At 38.4% G+C, this 19,443-nt stretch overlaps 2 protein-coding genes and 1 long non-coding RNA gene across 3 annotated transcripts in view; all 3 read left to right on the top strand.

Moving 5' to 3' along the window:
• Positions 1-19,443, top strand: part of LOC113125193 (titin-like) — a 245,017-nt gene that overhangs the window by 111,588 nt on the left and 113,986 nt on the right. Inside the window, exon 43 of the mRNA XM_026298523.2 lies at positions 110-412. Within this exon, the coding sequence (XP_026154308.1) occupies positions 110-412 (303 nt within the window). The remainder of the gene's footprint in view (positions 1-109; positions 413-19,443) is intronic.
• On the top strand, positions 2,031-2,541 carry LOC113125202 (uncharacterized). Its single transcript, XR_003295126.2, has 3 exons — positions 2,031-2,216; positions 2,297-2,370; positions 2,491-2,541. It is a non-coding gene; the product is annotated as an uncharacterized LOC113125202 (long non-coding RNA).
• LOC113125194 (titin-like) lies at positions 8,866-17,721 on the top strand. The gene is made up of 16 exons (XM_026298524.1): positions 8,866-8,975; positions 9,360-9,395; positions 10,025-10,279; positions 10,671-10,937; positions 11,513-11,779; positions 11,881-12,156; positions 14,189-14,455; positions 14,557-14,829; positions 14,936-15,214; positions 15,615-15,731; positions 15,847-15,862; positions 15,934-16,025; positions 16,144-16,194; positions 16,283-16,348; positions 16,461-16,520; positions 16,867-17,721. Exons 1-16 carry the CDS (start codon positions 8,939-8,941, stop codon positions 16,926-16,928), a joined length of 2,421 nt encoding a protein of 806 aa, XP_026154309.1. The 5' UTR covers positions 8,866-8,938; the 3' UTR covers positions 16,929-17,721.

Below are 19,443 nucleotides of genomic sequence, written 5' to 3'. Positions count from 1 at the left end.
TCTTGAGTAACAAACTGTGGTTGTTTTCAATCTGCAGCTTCTGAAATACAAGAATTCACTGGATAATATGAAGCAAAGGACATTTTTTCATTTTTCGTGTTTCCACCAGATCAGGCCAAACCTGTCCTCACTGTGTCTCCATCATGGCTGAGTCCTGGAGCCTCAGTAACTCTGAACTGTGAGGTTGAACATCCATCTGCAGGATGGAGGTTCTACTGGTATAAGGCTGTTCCCAAACTATCAGGCGACTCCTACAGCTATGAGCTGCTACCTGGAAGCAGCAGTGGGACTGAACAGGATTCCTACATGGTTCATGGTCAGACACACACAGCAGGATATGTGTGTAGAGCTGGAAGAGGAGACCCAGTGTTTTACACTCAGTACAGTGAACTGAAGTTGGTCTGGTCTGCAGGTCAGTTTGTTTATTTCTTCATCTTGGTCTTTCCAGTTGTTTGTCTGTGACCAAATTGTCCTGAGAAGTAAAGTCTGTGTCAGTATGATCCTAAAGGAAACTATAGGATTATTTCTGTTGCAGTGGTTTAATGTTACTGTCCAGTTGTGTTTATCTCACAAGTTCATCATGTTGTTTGTCAGATGTTGATCCAGCAGCGTCTCTCACAGTGAGTCCTGACAGAGTGCAGCACTTCACCTCTGACTCTGTGTCACTGAGCTGTGAGGGAAACTCTGCTGAGTGGAGAGTCAGGAGGTTTCCTGAGGACAGGTCCCTGTCATGTCCCTCTAAGTGGAGAATGACTGGATCCACATGTAAAATCTCCACTTCACAGTCCAGTGCTGCAGTGTACTGGTGTGAGTCTGGATCAGGAGAGTTCAGTAATTCAGTCAACATCACTTTCCAGAGTGAGTTTTAATCACATGTTCCTGAATGATTTTAACATGATGTTTTGTTACTTCATTTATTGAAAGACTGATTCTACAAAGGTTCAGTCTATATTCTGACACTAACCTGCCAGTCTTCATTTCATTTCTATCAAATCTTTGCCAGATGACAAATCTTCTTTTCAGCCTAAATTTGAATGTGATGTTTGTTTTACCAAAATCTGCTCAACAGCTTCAGTCAGTTCACAGTAAATATATGTGATGACGTTTGGCTGCTTCAGTAAAATGGGATTTACTGATGTCATTTGAAACTAAATAAAACTGTTTGTAGTCTCAGTCATTTTTATTGATTTCACTGTTTGTCTTCACTCCCTGCTGTGTTTCAGTGTCTCTGACCATTTATTTAAATTTCAAGAGCACCTTAAGGCGTCTTGGATCATTTCTATTGGTGACACAGTGAGAACGAGGCCATTTCTTTTGTCTTCAGAAATGTTCTAACATGTTGTACTTGTTTCTTGATCTTTAAAAACCTACTGAACACACACATGTAGAAAGGTGCATTTACACTACAACACATTGAACTTGTGTATATACAAATGTCAGTGATTTGCTACTGTGAACTTCTTCTTTAAAGTAAACAGTAAATATATTTGAGATTTGTTTCCATCTGCACCAGCTGATGTTTGACTGAAGCTTCATGTTGTTTGACTGACAGATGACATCATCCTGCTGAGTCCAGTCCTTCCTGTGACTGAGGGAGATCCTGTTTCTCTCAGCTGCGAGTTGACGACAGAAAATCTTCCCTTTAATGTGGAGTTTTATAAAAATGACAAACTGGTCCAAAGTGACACCAGACTGGAGCTGAACATCTCTGCAGTGTCAAAGTCTGATGAAGGATTTTACAAATGTAAAGTAATGAACGAGTCAGCACAGAGTTGGGTTTCTGTAAAATGTGAGTAGGAATAAAAACATTTATTCAGCATTTTTTTCAGATGTGTCTGATGTAGAAATGTAATCACTATATTTGTGTTTGTTTAAATATGCATGATTATTTGTTCCACCAGTGTCCAGACCTGGAGTCTCATCATTTCTTGTGCCATTGATCACTGGGTTGGTTTGTGGACTTTTCCTGATTATTCTCCTGATGCTGTTGTTTTGCTATAAAAAGTCAAAAGGTGAGTTTTTTCTTTTAATTCACTAATTGTTTTCCTGCTGCTGCATTTTGACAAAAAAGTAAAGGGTGAGACCTTCACATACTTTCTGAGAATTTTCTGAAAACCACTGATGAATTCAGATGTTTTGAGATAAAGCAGTAAAACAATATGATTACAAAACAATGTAATACTGTTTGTGTTTTTAACAGATTCATGTTGGAACAGGTTGGTACAACACTCTTCTCTCATTTTAAATAGAATTTTTTATATTTTCCTTAGAAAAGTTTCAGTGTTTTCTGTTTCAGGCCCAGTCAAGACTCTGCTACACAACAAAAAATCAACCAGGATGAAGTTGAGGTTTACTCTTCTCTTCTTCATGGTCAGACTTAAACATGTTTATTTTCACACCATTGCTAACACTCAGTTTGTAGTCAAGATATAGATTTTTTTTTTTTAAGTGACTAAATTTGACTTTGTCTTGATTTTCACTGACCTGTAGGTGATTTTTGTCTCTATGAAACAATCAGAGTCTCTGCAAACACTGGACGTGGTACAGTATAAACTTTGATTCATGTGAAGATGTCAGATTATATGATTATTACTGAATGATCAAAATTCATGTTGCATTATAATTTCAGCTCAGCCAACAGATGAATCCAGTAATATGACATCTTCAGTTCAGGCTGGAGGTCTTGACGAGAGCAGTAAGTCCACATGAAAGACTTTATAATAATAATGAAGTCACTGATACTGCAAACTGCAGTCTGATTGTAGATAAGTGTGTGTTCAAATCCATTCATGTGATCATCTGAACAGGGGGATGTGACGACACAGAGGAGAACTCTGACTACTATAATGTGAATCCTGCTGCAGCCTCAGGTACAAATATCACCACCACAGCCACTGAGATATTACTGCTCATATTATTCCATTATTCATAATATGAACTAAACTAATACATTGTGTATCTGGGCTGTGGCATTAGAAACCAAATATGTCCTAAGTCCAGTCCGTGAATACAGAGTAATCTGAACTACGTTAGTGTTAACATGCAGTACTGATTCTTGTGCTGCATCAAACACAATATTTCCACACCACTTGGCACAAAACAGTTAGAGAGCAGCATCACATCTACATTATGTGTCTGTTTGTCAGTGACATTTACTGTGGTTTGGTTTCAGGTCCATAAAGAGAAGTGCAATTGTATTGTCAGAGTAGAAACGTTCTGTATATGCTTAAGCCCAAGTTTCACATGTGTTTAAATGATGTGAAATGTAGGGCTTGTTAAAATGGTCTAAATATATAAGGCCAGAGAACATCAATAATCGTGCCATCCCTTTCCTGCAGTGCCCTCTGCTGACGACTGAGTGAACTGATGAAAGACCTTGTCCTCAGCTGCCAGTGCACATGAGGAGATCCTGACTTTAAGACGGACGGAGTCATTAGGCCACTTATCTTGGACTGTATATGTTTATATTGGTCTGTACCAGCCATTGTCGCTCTTAGAAACAGTTGTGTGTGATACGTGTGAGACAGTAAGTACGACTCATCTGAACTGTGTTGAGGACGAGTTCCTTACTAATTGAAAATCATCAATTGCTACTTGCGTGTGGATTGTTGGTGTTTGGCTGTTCACATTTGTATATGTCTCATGCAGATAAGTAGTGTCTCAATTCTTGCTATGAATAATATTTGTTGAAGTTTCTAAGCATGTTCGTTTTCTGCAATGGGAACTCGTCACAGTATCTCAATTTAGTAGATTTATTTGTATTGAAGACTCATCAGCATGTACATTGACCTCTCCTTGTTCAGAAAATCGCAGTTAGTTGCAATAGCATCTTTCCAAAGAGAAGATGCTATCCTTAGCATTACACAAACTTTTGTATGAATATGTGACTATCTGGGTCTATACTGGTGGGGAGTAACTGTGGTTTAGACTTAGCTCTCCCTTCGTTGGTGCTCAGGCCAGTGCCAGCCTCTTGGCACTTCCATCAGCCAGTCCCATGCGACAGCGCCCCATCTGTGAAATCTTAAGAATTCTTTACTGACCGTTTCTAGGTACTCCTCATTCTGAGGTTATCTGACTTGTAACACGTTTACTAAGACTGGTTTCTGAGTGTAGCCACTTCTGCTTCTCTCTCTGTTCCTAGTCACACTATGCTGCACTCAAGGTCACTTACCTTTGCAAGCAGTTGATACAAGCATATAATAACTTCTAATCCCTACAAGTTTCTATGGAGGCTTCTTCGAGTAGTTGGAGAAAACAGCTTGTTCCTAAGTTGTGGAGGAGAACACAAGGGATGTTCATCCCTAAGGAGACAGATTCAGACATTTTAAGCTTATTTGTCTTCTGAATGTAGAAGATAAGATTTTCTTTAGTGTAGTGGCACAAAGTCTAAGTTATAGTAATAGATTTGACACCTCAGTACTTTAATGGCTGGCAGCTAGTTATAGTTTGCAGCAAAAGAGTTAACTACAGCGTGGCAACAGTTAGAGAGAGGCATTATGGCAGGATGAGCAATATTTCCATAGTTTTTACCATCCAAGTGGGTGGAAGCAGGGAGAGTCTTCAGTCGGGACAGCAGTTATCACCAATATGTGTATATATGGATGACATAACAACCACTGACTAGCACTGTGCCAACAGTGGTGCCTGCAGTTTTGTCATTGCCCCTGACAGTTTACAATGTAAATCCATTTCTAAGCTAGAGAAAACATTCAGTGCCTCCATTAGAAAGTGCCTGGGAGCACCAAGCTGTCTAAGCTGTGTGTGCCTGTATGGCAAAAGGATTTTGGAGTTTCAGTGTGCTAAGGTTACACTGGAGATGACATGGTCAGAGTCTAGAGATGATGTGTGAAGCACAGGAGCAACAGTCCCAGCAGGGATGAAGTGGAGCCCAAAGGAGGCAGATGTGCAGACTCAGGTAGATCTTAGACACAGGATGTTTCAGGGTGTAGATAAAGGCAGGGACGGACTGTCAGTTGAGTTTAGATTTAGGAAGTCAGCTCATGGTGCCTCAGGAGATGGTTAGTACCACTTTAGGACAATCTAAGACCAGATCTTGTCCTGAAGCAGTGGATTGTATGTTTTGTGGAAGGTGTAGTTCCCTGGAAAGACACTGTAGAAACGAAAGGATAAAAGTTCAGATATACAGAAGCAGCTATGGAGACAGAGCAGTGTGGCTGGAAAGTCGGTGTCCACCCAGTGGAAGATGGTGGTTGAGGGTTTGTTGGAAAGTCAGTCTTGTCTCTGAGTTGAACTACCCCTTCATAATAATGATGGTGTATGCCTGCAGGACAACAAACATGATGCTCTGATTTGTATTGAATTTACTGATTTGTGTTTCTCTTTATTAGCATCTAATATTAGATTTAAGCTGATGACTCTTACATTGCCTGTAGGTGTGAATGTGAGTATTTGTCTGTATCTGAGTCAGTCCTGTGATAGACTGATCTGTCCAGGGTGTACTCTGCCTCACTCAAACATTTCAAATTATCTTAGCTCACAGGAAAATCATCTCCTGCATTAAAACCTGAAATTGTTTATTCTGAAGTCAATGTTTTGGTAAAAATGCTTTCATAGAACTTGCATAATGCCTTTATCGCTATTATATTCATTATTAAATGGGTTCAAATGGGGTTTTTTAATGTCAAATATGCATCCTTATAATATATCTTAATAGAATATAATGTGTATATATATATTTTTTTTTTTTCTTTCAGGTCCATAGCGAGTAACTGTTACTGTGCTTTTCATGTACTGTATAACCAACTCTCTTGTCTTTTAAAAATGGATTAATGGATATTTTTTTTAACCCAGGGGTTATGTTGCAATTATTAAAAAGCTTGGTCTGTAACTATTTTCTGCAGCAATAAACTCTTTTCAGTCCTGCAGTGTTTTGTTTTCCCTCTTTTTTTTTGTCTGAGTATTACAGTACTTTTATTGTTAGTGTGAAGCAATAGATGCTCAAACTCCGAGTTGTATATAGTGTTGACGTGGGAGGCAGCTGCAGTTTCTTCAGTGTATTATATCTGGTAGGTAAATACATTTAATTTTCTCATCATTTGTCACAATTTTCTAATTTCTTTTCTCTTCTTCAGCAGAAGTTTTCAGATTGAGCTGAAAATATTCCGTGCTGCATGTGAGGATGGACCACACTTTTGACTGTGCTGGGGTTATTCTGTGAGTACATGAGAAATATTTTCTCTTTAACAGCACAGCTGAAGAGAAATACAGTGATGATAAAGATTTACTGTGATGGTTTGTCAAGTTTTTGTTACAAAAAACAGCAATAATGTAAATCTGACTGTATTACGTCATCACATGTGTCATAAGTTTATCATATATAACTGCACTCATTTACTGTATGGCTGGTGTGATAATTTATACATAAAGTATGATCCATAAAATTAAAGACAAATAATGAGCTGGAACCGTTTGTGATGGACATAATTGAAGTTCATACAGTGAACACAGCACGATGCAACACCTTCTGCAGCCTTAACAGATACTATATTAGAGGTATGACACAAGCATGAATGAGCTCTTGAACCTGAGCTACTTATGTGCAAAAGTGCATTTGTGCTGTAGTTGGTGGCAGGTGGTTTTTTAAGTGTTCACTTAATATATATTTAAGATGTTTATGGGAAGCATGCATTACATGTTTTCAGGCAGTATTTATAAAAAAATAAAAATAAATAGTTGATAGGCAGCATACAGACATTGTACCTTATGTACCAACAAGCATCCTGTTGTTCAGCAGGTTTTCAGCCTAAGGAAATCTGTTTCCACCAGATCAGCCCAAACCTGTCCTCACTGTGTCGCCATCATGGCTGAGTCCTGGAGCCTCAGTAACTCTGAACTGTGAGGTTGAACATCCATAAGCATGTAATACATCCACATGCCACATACAGTGCATAACTAAGCTGTGCTTTTAACTTGGTACATGTTGCAGGACACTGCTGTCTGTGGTACCTTGTGTTTTACTTATCTAATCTCTCTGCATTCAGCTGTTATTAGTCATGGAGAGTAGTTCTGTAGTTTCTGGTCTGAGATTGAAATGTTTTTGACAAAGCTTTGTTCTTGGTGTTTGTGGTTGTGAAATGGATTTTAACCATCTTCTTCCTCATTCTTTATTAGCAAATACTAGAAATAAAGATTTGATTGCTGTGTGCAGAAAGATAAGTACCAGAGATGATAAAGGTTCCAGTGTGATGACTCTGATGAAACATCAATTCAGTGACATGATTTGTAGGAGTGAAGTTGAGTTTATCACATACTGAGGCTTGTTTCTTCTCAGGCCTCTCAGTTGGCTGTGGCAAGTATTTAGCAGCTAGTGGTTTACAGTGTTTATGCCCATGTTGCAAGAGCAAGACCGAGCACTTGTTCCTGTCTGTTTCTGAGAGACTTTACTTCTTGTGTGTGCTGTGTTCGGAGCACAAGTCAAGATGTGTGCACAATATGGGGGAATTTCAACAATGTCACAATGTTGTCACAAGATTCGCAAGCTGCTATTCTTGCATTGTCTTTACATCAAATGCTTCTTTTTGTGTAAAATAAGATGTTTAAAATTACAGCTTAATTGTGGTTATTCATTAATGTCCATCTTCAAGCTGCGCTGTGACAACTACTGTGATTTGAGCTGACAAGTGTGTTTTCTGAAAAAACTCCTACCAATGTGTTCACTGTTGTCAATGTTGAAAATACGCACTTCTGTTCTTAAATGAATTCTGGTTATGAAAGTTGTAAAGTGTGATAGACAAAGTAATAACAAACTTTAACTAGACCTACCCAGTCTACCAGTGTTATTTACCAGGCTGTATTGTCTGTCTGCTTTCAAAATGTTAAATTTACATAATCTTCATAATTTAAAAAACATAATAAAAAATGAATCCACTATTCTTTCTATCATTGCTCTCTTGTGACTTATGTACACACCAAACACATGACATGAAGCAAAATTTGGTATTTGCTATTTCTCATTTGCAGGGACAATGTGGTGGGTCACAGTGTATGTTGAAATAAGTAGTTACACCCAGTGTAATGTCTTTTTTTTTTTTTTTTTTTTTTTGAAGAAAAAGGAAATAAGCTTACTTCCAGAAAGAAGTGGTAGAAAACCTCTTTTCTCCCTCTATAGCACAATTCATACAGAGTAATTCAAAGTGCTTTACAGAAATAAACAAGTTAAAAGTACATAGACAAAAATCAAAATAAACAGCAAATAGTGGAAGATGAACTTGAAATAAAATGAAAGGAGACTGAGTGCAGATAACTTATACAAGACAATTTTTACCACACAGGTTTCATCCTTTTAGTAAATGTGCCAGAAGTATTACTTCAGTTTGCTTTAAATAATGGTTATCAGCTGTTTCCCTGATCCTGGTCATTCATGTAATCTGATAAAGGCACGTCGAGAAATGCTACTTCAAGTAGTGATAAGTCGTGTTGAAATTAAAACATGACATTAAATATATCAGATGGCCTTATGTTAGTGAAAGTGTAAAAATTAACATCTGTTATGTTAAGTTACAGCGAAACATCGAATCATTGGGAGGCATTACACAATCGAATGCATCTGCCTTGCAAATACATTCGATTGTTTTCTTTCTTCACAACACAGGAGGTAAGGGTGCAAGTGCACTCTGAATATTGCACACAAACTAAAATGGCATATATGATGGAATTTTAGTTTCTTCCATTAAATTCTTTATTCAGTTTTTTATATTTCTACTCTTAGTTTATTTTTCTTCTACTTTTTGAGTCCATTTATATTTGCAGTGGTCAGGCAGGAGGTGTCATCATGATAAAGTGAACTGTTGTCAAACCCGGTGTAGTTGAGTTCTGTGCAAAAGGAGGAGGAGAGAAACTCAGAAAAAGTCTCTCCCACTTCTTTCTCAGTTGCAGTTCCACATTTTGTCTGGGGACAAAGTCAGTGCTGGAGGTGAGGATGGGACACACTCTGCTCTGTGTGCTGAGGTTATTCTGTGAGTACATCACTTTCTCTGAGTAAATGGTACAGAAGAAGAAAATGTTCATAGTGTGAAGAACAGTGTCAGAGGTTTGTCCAGTTTCTCACTGAGTTTGAACAGAACAGACTTTTTATCAAAAGGTAGTTTGACCTGTAACATCCCGATTGTTGGTTTGACTCAGTTCGGACTGGAAGACTGAATCAAACACACTGAAACTGTTATTTTTCCACAGTCTGTGTGTTCAGTCTAATGTAACAGCTTTTTTAAGTGTTTGATGTCATTTATCCCTTTAACTGATAAAATACAGAATATCAGCACAGAAATGTGTGAAGTTGTTTTAGGATAAACAATAGCTGCTGCTGCTGCTGCTGCTCATTTCTGAAGTATTTTCTCTTTCAGTGCTGAATCCACTCCTCTACTGTGGACACACTCAAGGTGAATGGACTATTTGTTTGTGTTTTGTTTTTGCTCAATGTGTGTTTTTGTATCACTTTGTGCTTATATTTTAATGAACCACCATAATCAATATGATTGTATGAAGAAGTTATTTTTTTGTATAAAAAAATTTCTTCCAAGCATATTTTTATCCATATCCATTGATACTTGATGTTTTTAACGATCATGGAGGATAATTTTACTTTTGTTGAAGAGCTTTTCATTTTCATGACATGTTCAGACCAGCAAATGCTGCTCACAGGAACACACACACTTAAGGACAACAGTGTGAAACTTTAGAAAAGTAATGTTTAAAACTGATCAAATCTGTTTAGTTTTCAACATACAAATTATGAACATTTACAATCATGAAGTAATGATTTTTTTTTTTTTTTATAAGACTGGGCTGAGTTTTAAACAGATTTTCCAATAACTGTTTCTCTAAACGTTGAGACTGTGTTTTGTTAAATATGTTCTTACAGACATGTAATTTTAACTAACCAGTGCATCCAATTCATACTGTTCAGACAAAATGAACCAAAGTATGTACTGATAAATTAAAATATGTGGAATTTTTGATGGTGCATCCAAGACGTTGTCTAACTTTACTCTTTTTCTATCTTAAACAGAACCCAAGGCCACATTGACAGCAGACAGAACAGTCATACCAGCAGGAGGCAGCGTGACACTGACCTGCTCTGTGCAGGACTGGAAATATCAGTTGTTAAGACAAACCTCAGATATTCCTAAAACTCTGTCCTCTGAAGTTGGTCAATCAAACAGTTTCACCATCTCACAAGGAGGCATTTACAACTGCAGAGGACTGAGAAAGAAGACCAATGCTTTCACATCTGAAAGTGATCCAATCACCATTGAGGAAACTGGTGAGTTTACACATTTACTCTGGAATAAAACAACATGGATCCTTTAAATGACTGAAAATCACCTGAAGTGTGGAAGAGATCAATGTGTGATGAAAAATGAAACATGATGAATGAAAAACTAAAGTCCAGGAACTTTTATGTCTTTGTGAAAGTTTGAAATCAATAACTAAATATTGATCTTGATATTAATGTAACATTTGTCAGATCCTTTAATTGATGAACAGACACAGTAGAGAAGCTGAAGTTCCTTCATTAATACTGTTCAGATTCATGTTTAACCATCTGATCCTGGATAAAACCTGTGACTTCATTAACATTAGAAACAGAATTAACATTTTTCTGTAGATTTTCTGTCTCTGTTAGTTTCCTAACTGTGTTTTTCTGTGAACAGTTCCAGATGAGGCCACTGTGACCCTGCAGCCCAACTGGCCTCTGATATACAGGGGTGAGAACATCACTGTCAGATGTGAGATTCAGGGAGGTGGACGAACTGAATGGACGTATGAATGGAAAGCAGACAAGTTAGACAGACGTCCAACACACAATGAATACAGGATCACTGCAGCTACTGAGTCTGACAGTGGAAAATACAGCTGCCGGGGTAGAAATGACTATTTATTGACAGAGTGGAGTAAAGTCATCACACTGACTGTGTCAGGTAAGATGAATGTCATTCATAAGAAAATGTTTTAGTGTTTTTCTTTGACATACTTATATATTAGGTTATTAAATGTGTCCAGTAAATGGCATAATGCAACAGAAGTGTCTCTATTTCTTCTTCCTGTTTCCACATTCAATAAGAAAAATGGATTTTTGGTTTTTCCAGTCCCACGTTTCCTCTGATATCACATCTGAGGATTGAACTGTCAAAGGCGTTTTTTCCACTGGCAGCTGTACATGTGGACTAGTACGAACATCTTATGATGCACCTGCTTTAGTGAATATTACAGCTGACATGTTATCTAATTGATCTGGGATGTTTCTGGTTTGTACAAAATTTAGTGGAACAGTCTGGTGTCATGAGCATCATCTTGTGTTGCCAAATGTGATTCACACCAAAACTATAAGATCATGGGGAAAAATGTGTGTGACAAAAAAAAAAGATCCATGTTACGACCATTTTTTAAAATAACAGGGTAATTAAATGAACCTTGATTTCTGGAACAAATCTTGTTTTCAATATTGACCTGTGTGTTTTTTTTTTGTTTTGTTTTTTTTTTCCCCCTGTAACAGCAAACACACCCCAGGCCTCACTCCGAGCAGACAGCACAGTCATACCAGCAGGGGGCAGTGTGACCCTGACCTGCTCTGTGGACGGCTCTGAGGGTTGGAGATACAGCTGGTTCAGACGAAGCTCAGAGTCTTCTGCAGCTCAGACCATAAGAGATGATGCAGCACAGTCCACTGTCAGTATTTCAGAAGGAGGCATCTATCACTGCAGAGGAAGAAGAGGAAACATCTTCTCAGAGAACAGTCGTACAGTGAGGATTGAGAAAACTGGTGAGTGGAGGGTTTGTTTAGAAATAAAACATGAATTCATGATTATCATGAAAACTGAAGTTTTCTCTCTTTCTCTCAATGTGTTTATTTGGGGGGACCAGTTTCCAACAAAGCTGTGATAACACAGAGGCCCAGCTGGTCACAGATAATCAGTGGACAGGTGATAACTCTAACATGTGAGATCCAGGATGGTGCAGACACTGAGTGGGAGTATGAATGGAGTAGCAGCAGATCAGAAACACGTCCATACAGTCAACACTGGGTTTTCACTGCTTCTGCTTCCAGTCATGGTGTACTTTACTGGTGTAGAGGTAACAAGAAAATGGACCCTGATACCTCAACAGCTTGGAGTCATCCCATCACACTGACTGTGTCATGTAAGTTGAATTGTTTTACAGTTTCATTAACATTGGAAATGTGATGCTTTGAATTCCCACCGTCTCTGTCTAATTAATGCAATAAATATACAGGGTGTCCATAAAGTCTCCTTACAATTTAAAAAATATATTACAAAGGCAAGTGAGATATCTTAATCAGATTTGTTCTATGGACTCAGAGGTTATTAAAGTTCCTTCTACAGGGTTATGTTAAAGATATTGTGTAACGAACAAAGATAAGGGACATCACTGATCTGAAGCAAAAGATCACTGATGCCATTGCCACCATTGATCAGGCTATGCTAGAGCGAACAGGGCAAGAAATCAAATACTGTCTTGATGTGCTTTGTACAACTAATGGTGCCCATATAGGGTGAATTAAATGAGGCTAAAAAACTTCAATATCTACTCCTCATTTTGTAATAATTTCCACATACTTGTTTGTTCATTTGCTTTTGTAATACTTTTTTTTTTTTAATTAAGAGACTTTATGGACACCCTGTACTTTCATTCAACACTTAGTCAACAGTGCAGCAAAACATAACACTCAAGGTTTGAGCTCTTTACATGTGAATTGAATCCAGTTGTTTTGTCTGCAGGTTAAATACAGAGGTAGTCATTATTGGTCCTTTTTGAGTTCAGGGCAGTTTTAGACATGAAGAACCTCCAGTGCAGAACAGTAACAATAACATCATTTGTTCTGTCTCATTGGTGCGCAGCCCTCTGGGCTACCGCTATGGGTCATATTCCCTCTTCACGCCTGCGCACTGAAGAGAAATTCATTTACACCCACCCGGGGTGGGCCCCCCTCGCCCGAAATGAGTGTCCACATGTCCGCAGCTCCCATATATAAGGCGGCGGTTCTGCTGGCCCACTCCCCGGAGGAGTTCTGCCAGCAGACGGTGGAACTAGTGGATCATTTGAGCTCTTTAGGTTTCACCATAAATTAGAAAATGAGCGCGCCCCAGCCCACTCAGTCCATAGTGTATCTGGGGATGGAACTGAGCTCATTACAAATGAGGGCCTGACTCTCAGAGTAGAGGTCGGCGACCCTCTCCTCCCTACTGCGTCACTTCGCTCCACGCAGAGGCGTCTGGGCTCGATCGGTGATGCGCCTTCTGGAGATGATGGCAGCGGCTAATCCGGTGGTGCCGCTTGGCTTATTGCATACGCGGCTGTTTCAGCGCTGCTTTATCCGACTGAGGTGCGACCCAGTACGTCACCAGTGACGTTATACTATCCCTCCTCCAGTCAGTGGTTCTGGATCTGCTTTACTGAAAATAAAATACCCGCGCTCTGACCCAAGGGGTTCCCCTCGTCATTCCATCGAATCACGTGTCAGTGTTCCGGATGCTTCCCTGCCTCTCCCGGACGGTAAAGGGGGAGTGGACGATCAGGGAGGCGGCGCATATAAACGAATTAGAGCTGCTCACAGTGTGCAAAGTTTGCCAGCACTTTTCTCCACTGTTGAGGGGTCGCTACGTCCGGGTCCGAACTGACAACACGACAGCTGCGTATTTTAACCCAAGATTATGTGAATTGGGCGCAGCCTTGTGGGCTGTGGGCCCCACTGATCCCTTGGGCCGGCTGAAGAAAAGACCGGTTCGTTTTCTTAGGGAAGATCTTGCCCGAACCGCCGCCTTATATATGGGAGCTGCGGACATGTGGACACTCGGTTCGGGCGAGGGGGGCCCACCCCGGGTGGGCGTAAATGAACTTCTCTTCATTGCGCAGGCGCGAAGAGGGGATATGGCCCATAGTGGTAGCCCAGAGGGCTCCGCCCAATTCACAGAATCTTGGGTTACGATACATAACCAACATTTCTGATGATGGTAACAAGATCAATCTGTGGATGTTAAATTACTTTAGTGTGGACAGTGGGCCTGGATGTAAACTGGGTGAAATCTGTTCCACAGAAGACAGTTGGAAGAACTCTTCCTTAAAAAATGTGTCCAGAGTTAATGACCATTGATTTATTAACAATTCTGTTTTAGTCATTGGCCTATTATGTATTTCTCTGTAAACTAAACAGCAAATAAACCCCAGGCCTCACTCCGAGCAGACAGCACAGTCATTCCAGCAGGGGGCAGTGTGACCCTGACCTGCTCTGTGGACGGCTCTGAGGGCTGGAGATACAGCTGGTTCAGACGAAGCTCAGAGTCTTCTGCAGCTCAGACCATAAGAGATGATGCAGCACAGTCCACTGTCAGTATTTCAGAAGGAGGCATCTATCACTGCAGAGGAAGAAGAGGAAACATCTTCTCAGAGAACAGTCTTACAGTGAGGATTGAGAAAACTGGTGAGTGGAGGGTTGGTTTAGAAATAAAACATGAATTCATGATTATCATGAAAACTGAAGTTTTCTCTTTTTCTCTCAATTTGTTTATTTGGGGGGACCAGTTTCCAACAAAGCTGTGATAACACAGAGGCCCAGCTGGTCACAGATAATCAGTGGACAGGTGATAACTCTAACATGTGAGATCCAGGATGGTGCAGACACTGAGTGGGAGTATGAATGGAGTAGCAGCAGATCAGAAACACGTCCATACAGTCAACACTGGGTTTTCACTGCTTCTGCTTCCAGTCATGGAAACTACAAGTGTAGAGGTAAAAAAAAAATGGACCCTGATACCTCAACAGCTTGGAGTCATCCCATCACACTGACTGTGTCACGTAAGTTGAATTGTTTTACAGTTTCATTAACATTGGAAATGTGATGCTTTGAATTCCCACCGTCTCTGTCTAATTAATGCAATCAACACTTTCGTTCAACAATTAGTCAACAGTGGAGCAAACACACCCCAGGCCTCACTCCGAGCAGACAGCACAGTCATACCAGCAGGGGGCAGTGTGACCCTGACCTGCTATGTGGACGGCTCTGAGGGCTGGAGATACAGCTGGTTCAGACGAAGCTCAGAGTCTTCTGCAGCTCAGACCATAAGAGATGATGCAGCACAGTCCACTGTCAGTATTTCAGAAGGAGGCATCTATCACTGCAGAGGAAGAAGAGGAAACATCTTCTCAGAGAACAGTCGTACAGTGAGGATTGAGGAAACTGGTGAGTGGAGGGTTTGTGTTGTTCGTTCATTCATGGTTAACACCTGAAGCTCATACAATATAGTTTTATCATTTTATATATTTTGTATGACCTATACTCACATTTGGGTTTAGTATTTTGTTTTGTAATGTTGATAAAATTCTGAATAAATGTCACTGTGTGTGACACAAGAATAGGACCTGGTACTTACTGGATATGCTCATTTATCATTGATTGTTGTTTATGCTGTCGACCATTTACTGAATGTATTTTAAAGTTTTTCCATAGTTTCTTTTTTTTATGAGTTTTCCCCAAAACAAGTGCATTAGTGGCTTATTATTATTGCTTGATGTGATTTCTGTCAATGTGTGTAATAAACCTGGTTTTAAAAGGGCTGATTAATGCTAATTATTCATTGCAGGGTGCAGGAGTGAAAAGTCTTCATTTACTGCTCCGTTCATCACTGGGCTGGTTACTGGAATTTTCCTGATTATTTTCCTGCTGCTGCTGCTGCTGCGTTTTGGCAAAAAGATAAAGAGTGAGACCTTTTTTCTTTTTGATCATTTACTGAAAACCTGAATACACATGTTTTGACATTACACAGTGGGACAATATGATAATAAAACAATGTAATTGTCTCTGTTTTTTAACAGATCCACATTGGACCAGGTTGGTACAACACTTTTTTCTCATTTTGAACATAATTCTTCACATGATTTTCATGATTATCTGCGTTTTAGGTTCATTCAGTTTCTGAACATCAGTCAAGACTCTGCTACAGAACAAACAGTCAACCAGGATGATCCTCAGGTTTACTCTTCTCTTGTCCATGGTCAGCCTCAAACATCTTTATTTTATTTAACTGTGTCTAACACTGTTTGTAGTCAAGATATAGAATTTTTTTTTTAAGTGACTAAATTTGACTTTGTCTGATTTTCACTGACCTGTAGGTGATGTTTGTCTCTATGAAACAATGAGAGTCTCTGCAAACACTGGACGTGGTACAGTATAAACTTTGATTCATGTGAAGCTGTCAGATTATATGATTATTACTGAATGATCAAAATTCATGTTGCATTATAATTTCAGCTCAGCCAACAGATGAATCCAGTAATATGACATCTTCAGTTCAGGCTGGAGGTCTTGACGAGAGCAGTAAGTCCACATGAAAGACTTTATAATAATAATGAAGTCACTGATACTGCAAACTGCAGTCTGATTGTAGATAAGTGTGTGTTCAAATCCATTCATGTGATCATCTGAACAGGGGGATGTGACGACAGAAAGAACTCTGACTACAGTAATGTGAATCCTTCTTCAGCTCTAGGTACAAATATTACCACCACAGCCACTGAGTTGTTGTAGGATTACTGCTGAAATTACATTTCCAGTTAAAATGTCATGACCTTTTGTTTTACTAATTGTAATTCAACTTGCAGTTTTAATTGATAATGCTGTTACGTAAACACAAGGAAAATTCTGCTTTTGCGTGATTGATATTTTCATAGAATGGGCATACATACATACATACATACATAAAAAAACATTAAAAACATGGGTGTCTCAAAACACTCCTGCTAACACGGTACAGATAATGATGTATTATCTAGCTGACAAATGATGTAAAAAGTCAGAGCAGTATCACATCTTCTCTCTCTCTCTCTGTTTTTCAGCTTTTCAATGCATGAGAGAAATCCATCAGCAAAACAACAGACGTGTGGTTAAAAGAGTATAACAAAATAACATTTATACTTAAATCCAGCAACAGTAGATACACAATATATTTGAGGACTTTGATTTCAGGTCATATGAAAGATTTTCATGATGTAGATTTAAATCCATGTTGAGGTGGAAAATGGAAAAAAATTTGCTTTAACTTGCAAATCACTTCAATCATTAGCTTGTGCTTTTTGTTTTTTATTGTATTTTCTGCTTATGACTTGCAAAGGCACTTAAATGTTTTTGAAATATGTTTCTTTTGGTTATTTTAGCATTAGTCATTTTATATACATGGGCAGTTTGATTGTGGTTGTTTATAAGTGTAAGGAAATAATTAATGTAAGGGGAAAACTGAGTTTATATATTATTGAGCTGATTTAAGGTTCTGGGTGTGTAGGTCTCTGTGTGTCCCTGCAGCTGCTCATTTGTCATGTAGGTTTAAACAGACCAGGAGGTGGAGATTTCCAGTCACTGTAAGATTATATTGGAGAACACTGTGTTTTTGTTCACATCTTAGCAAGCATAAATTTACCTACCTGTCAAGATGTGAGAGTTTTTATTTTTCCTACGTTTTAATTGAAAATAAACATTGATAAAACACCTTTTGTATATATGTGTTTTATAAATTCACTTTTTGTACCGTGCTAATCAGATAATATGAAATGATGCCAAATGTGCCAAAAGGACCTGTAATAATTATTGGAAGTGTCATCATGTTAAAGTGAACAGTGGTCAAACCCAGTGCAGACGTGCTGAGTTCTGTGGAAAAGGAGGAGGATCATTTTAATAAAAGGTAGTTTGACCTGTAACATCTCGATGGTTGGTTTGACTCAGTTCAGACTGGAAGACTGACTCAAACACACTGAAACTGTTATTTTTCCACAAATTGACTGATACTTGACGTTTTTAATGATCCTGGGGAACATGTTTGAGTTTATTCCCATTGATTCTCATTCCTGAATATTTTAATACACTTTTTTATTTATTTATTTATTTTATTTATTTATTTATTTTTTTCAGATGAAGTGTTCACACTATCACATTGACTACAGGCATGGTGTGCCGGCTGCTACAGTGACTTATGTCTCTTATAAACCAATGGAACAGGCTAAACCTCAGCAAAACATTATGTACAATGTGAAATATAAGTTGTTTCCATTGTGTTATTTAAATGTAAATATTTTACATTACCATCATTTTATTGTTTGGGTGCTTTTGTAGCTGTAGAAGAAACTGGAGCCAAGGACGTGTTTACAACTGCAGCAGACTGAGAAAGGAGAACTCTCACAGTTGAAAGTGATCCAGTCACTATTTAGGAAACTGGTGAGTTTAAACCTTTAAACAAAAACGATTAAAAGAAAGTTTAAGTGTATATAATACATTAACTGTAAATGTTGAAATATTAAATTCTTTATATTGTTTTTACTTTTTTTGTCCAGATTCTGTTTAGAGACTGGTCTTAGTTGCAGATGATTTAATCTAAGCTTCAGTCTGGGAATGGATCATGTAGTGATGTTAAATGATATATAATTCTGTAATATAACTCAACTGATATGAGGTAAATATATCATAATTCATATTATACATAATTTTATATATTATAAAATCTCATTGTTTTTCATGATAGGACACCAACCAGCTGTCCACATAAACTGTTTGTTGCTGGATCAGTAGAAATCACCACGACGACTCAATTTCTACCACAAAACAACTTCACACCTTTTTGGCCATAAACACATTTACTTTTCTGTAAGTGACACAACAGTTGTGAAATTATTTTCTATCACATTAATACAGTTTTGTGTGTAAAGAGGAACTGGAAATTTGACTTTTTTATTTTCCGTTTTTTTTTAACTTACGTTAATAAGAAGCTGCTTGGTCTGTTTCTTCTCAGGTCAAAGTTGCCCAACACAACATGGTTGTTGCACACAATGGTTATTTCAGCATTAAGTTTACTTGATTTCCTCTTCACCTAAAAACCACAATGGCCATTTGCTGAGTGTCAACACAGTTAAATCACATGGTGACTAAAGTTGGATCATGACTGTTTCATGGAGAAAAGTTTACATGTGTCATTCACAATTATTGTTTCATTATAAAATGAGCACATGGATCAAACAATTCCACTAAATAAGAAAAGTCTGGATCATATTTTCTGTCAAATTCACTGAGCAAAGTAATGAGCCCACACATACAAGACATGTTGCACATGTCAGTATACACAGTATAACAACACATTTCTGACACCAACATCTGTTCAACATCTGTTCCCACTTCATTACACATACTTCTGTATGTAAGAAACAAAATAATTCTGAAGTGAAGTAACTAACTAATATTTTTTTGTTACAGTACTGGAGCTCAACTTTGAGATTTAGACTGAAAAACTGGCACATTTTTGTTGATGTGGTTTGTTATGACCCTGGGTCATTAATAATGTTGCTGTGATTTATCATTGTGATTGTTGTCAGCTCTCTCTCCTCCCCTGGTTCTGTGTTTGTGTGTGTGTGAGAGAGAAGGAATGACTGGGT

This window comes from Mastacembelus armatus, chromosome 18 (genome assembly GCF_900324485.2).
Source record: "Mastacembelus armatus chromosome 18, fMasArm1.2, whole genome shotgun sequence".
NCBI classification, from domain to species: domain Eukaryota; kingdom Metazoa; phylum Chordata; class Actinopteri; order Synbranchiformes; family Mastacembelidae; genus Mastacembelus; species Mastacembelus armatus.
Note: the sequence above shows the minus strand (reverse complement) of the source record. Positions and strands in the feature narration are given on the sequence as shown.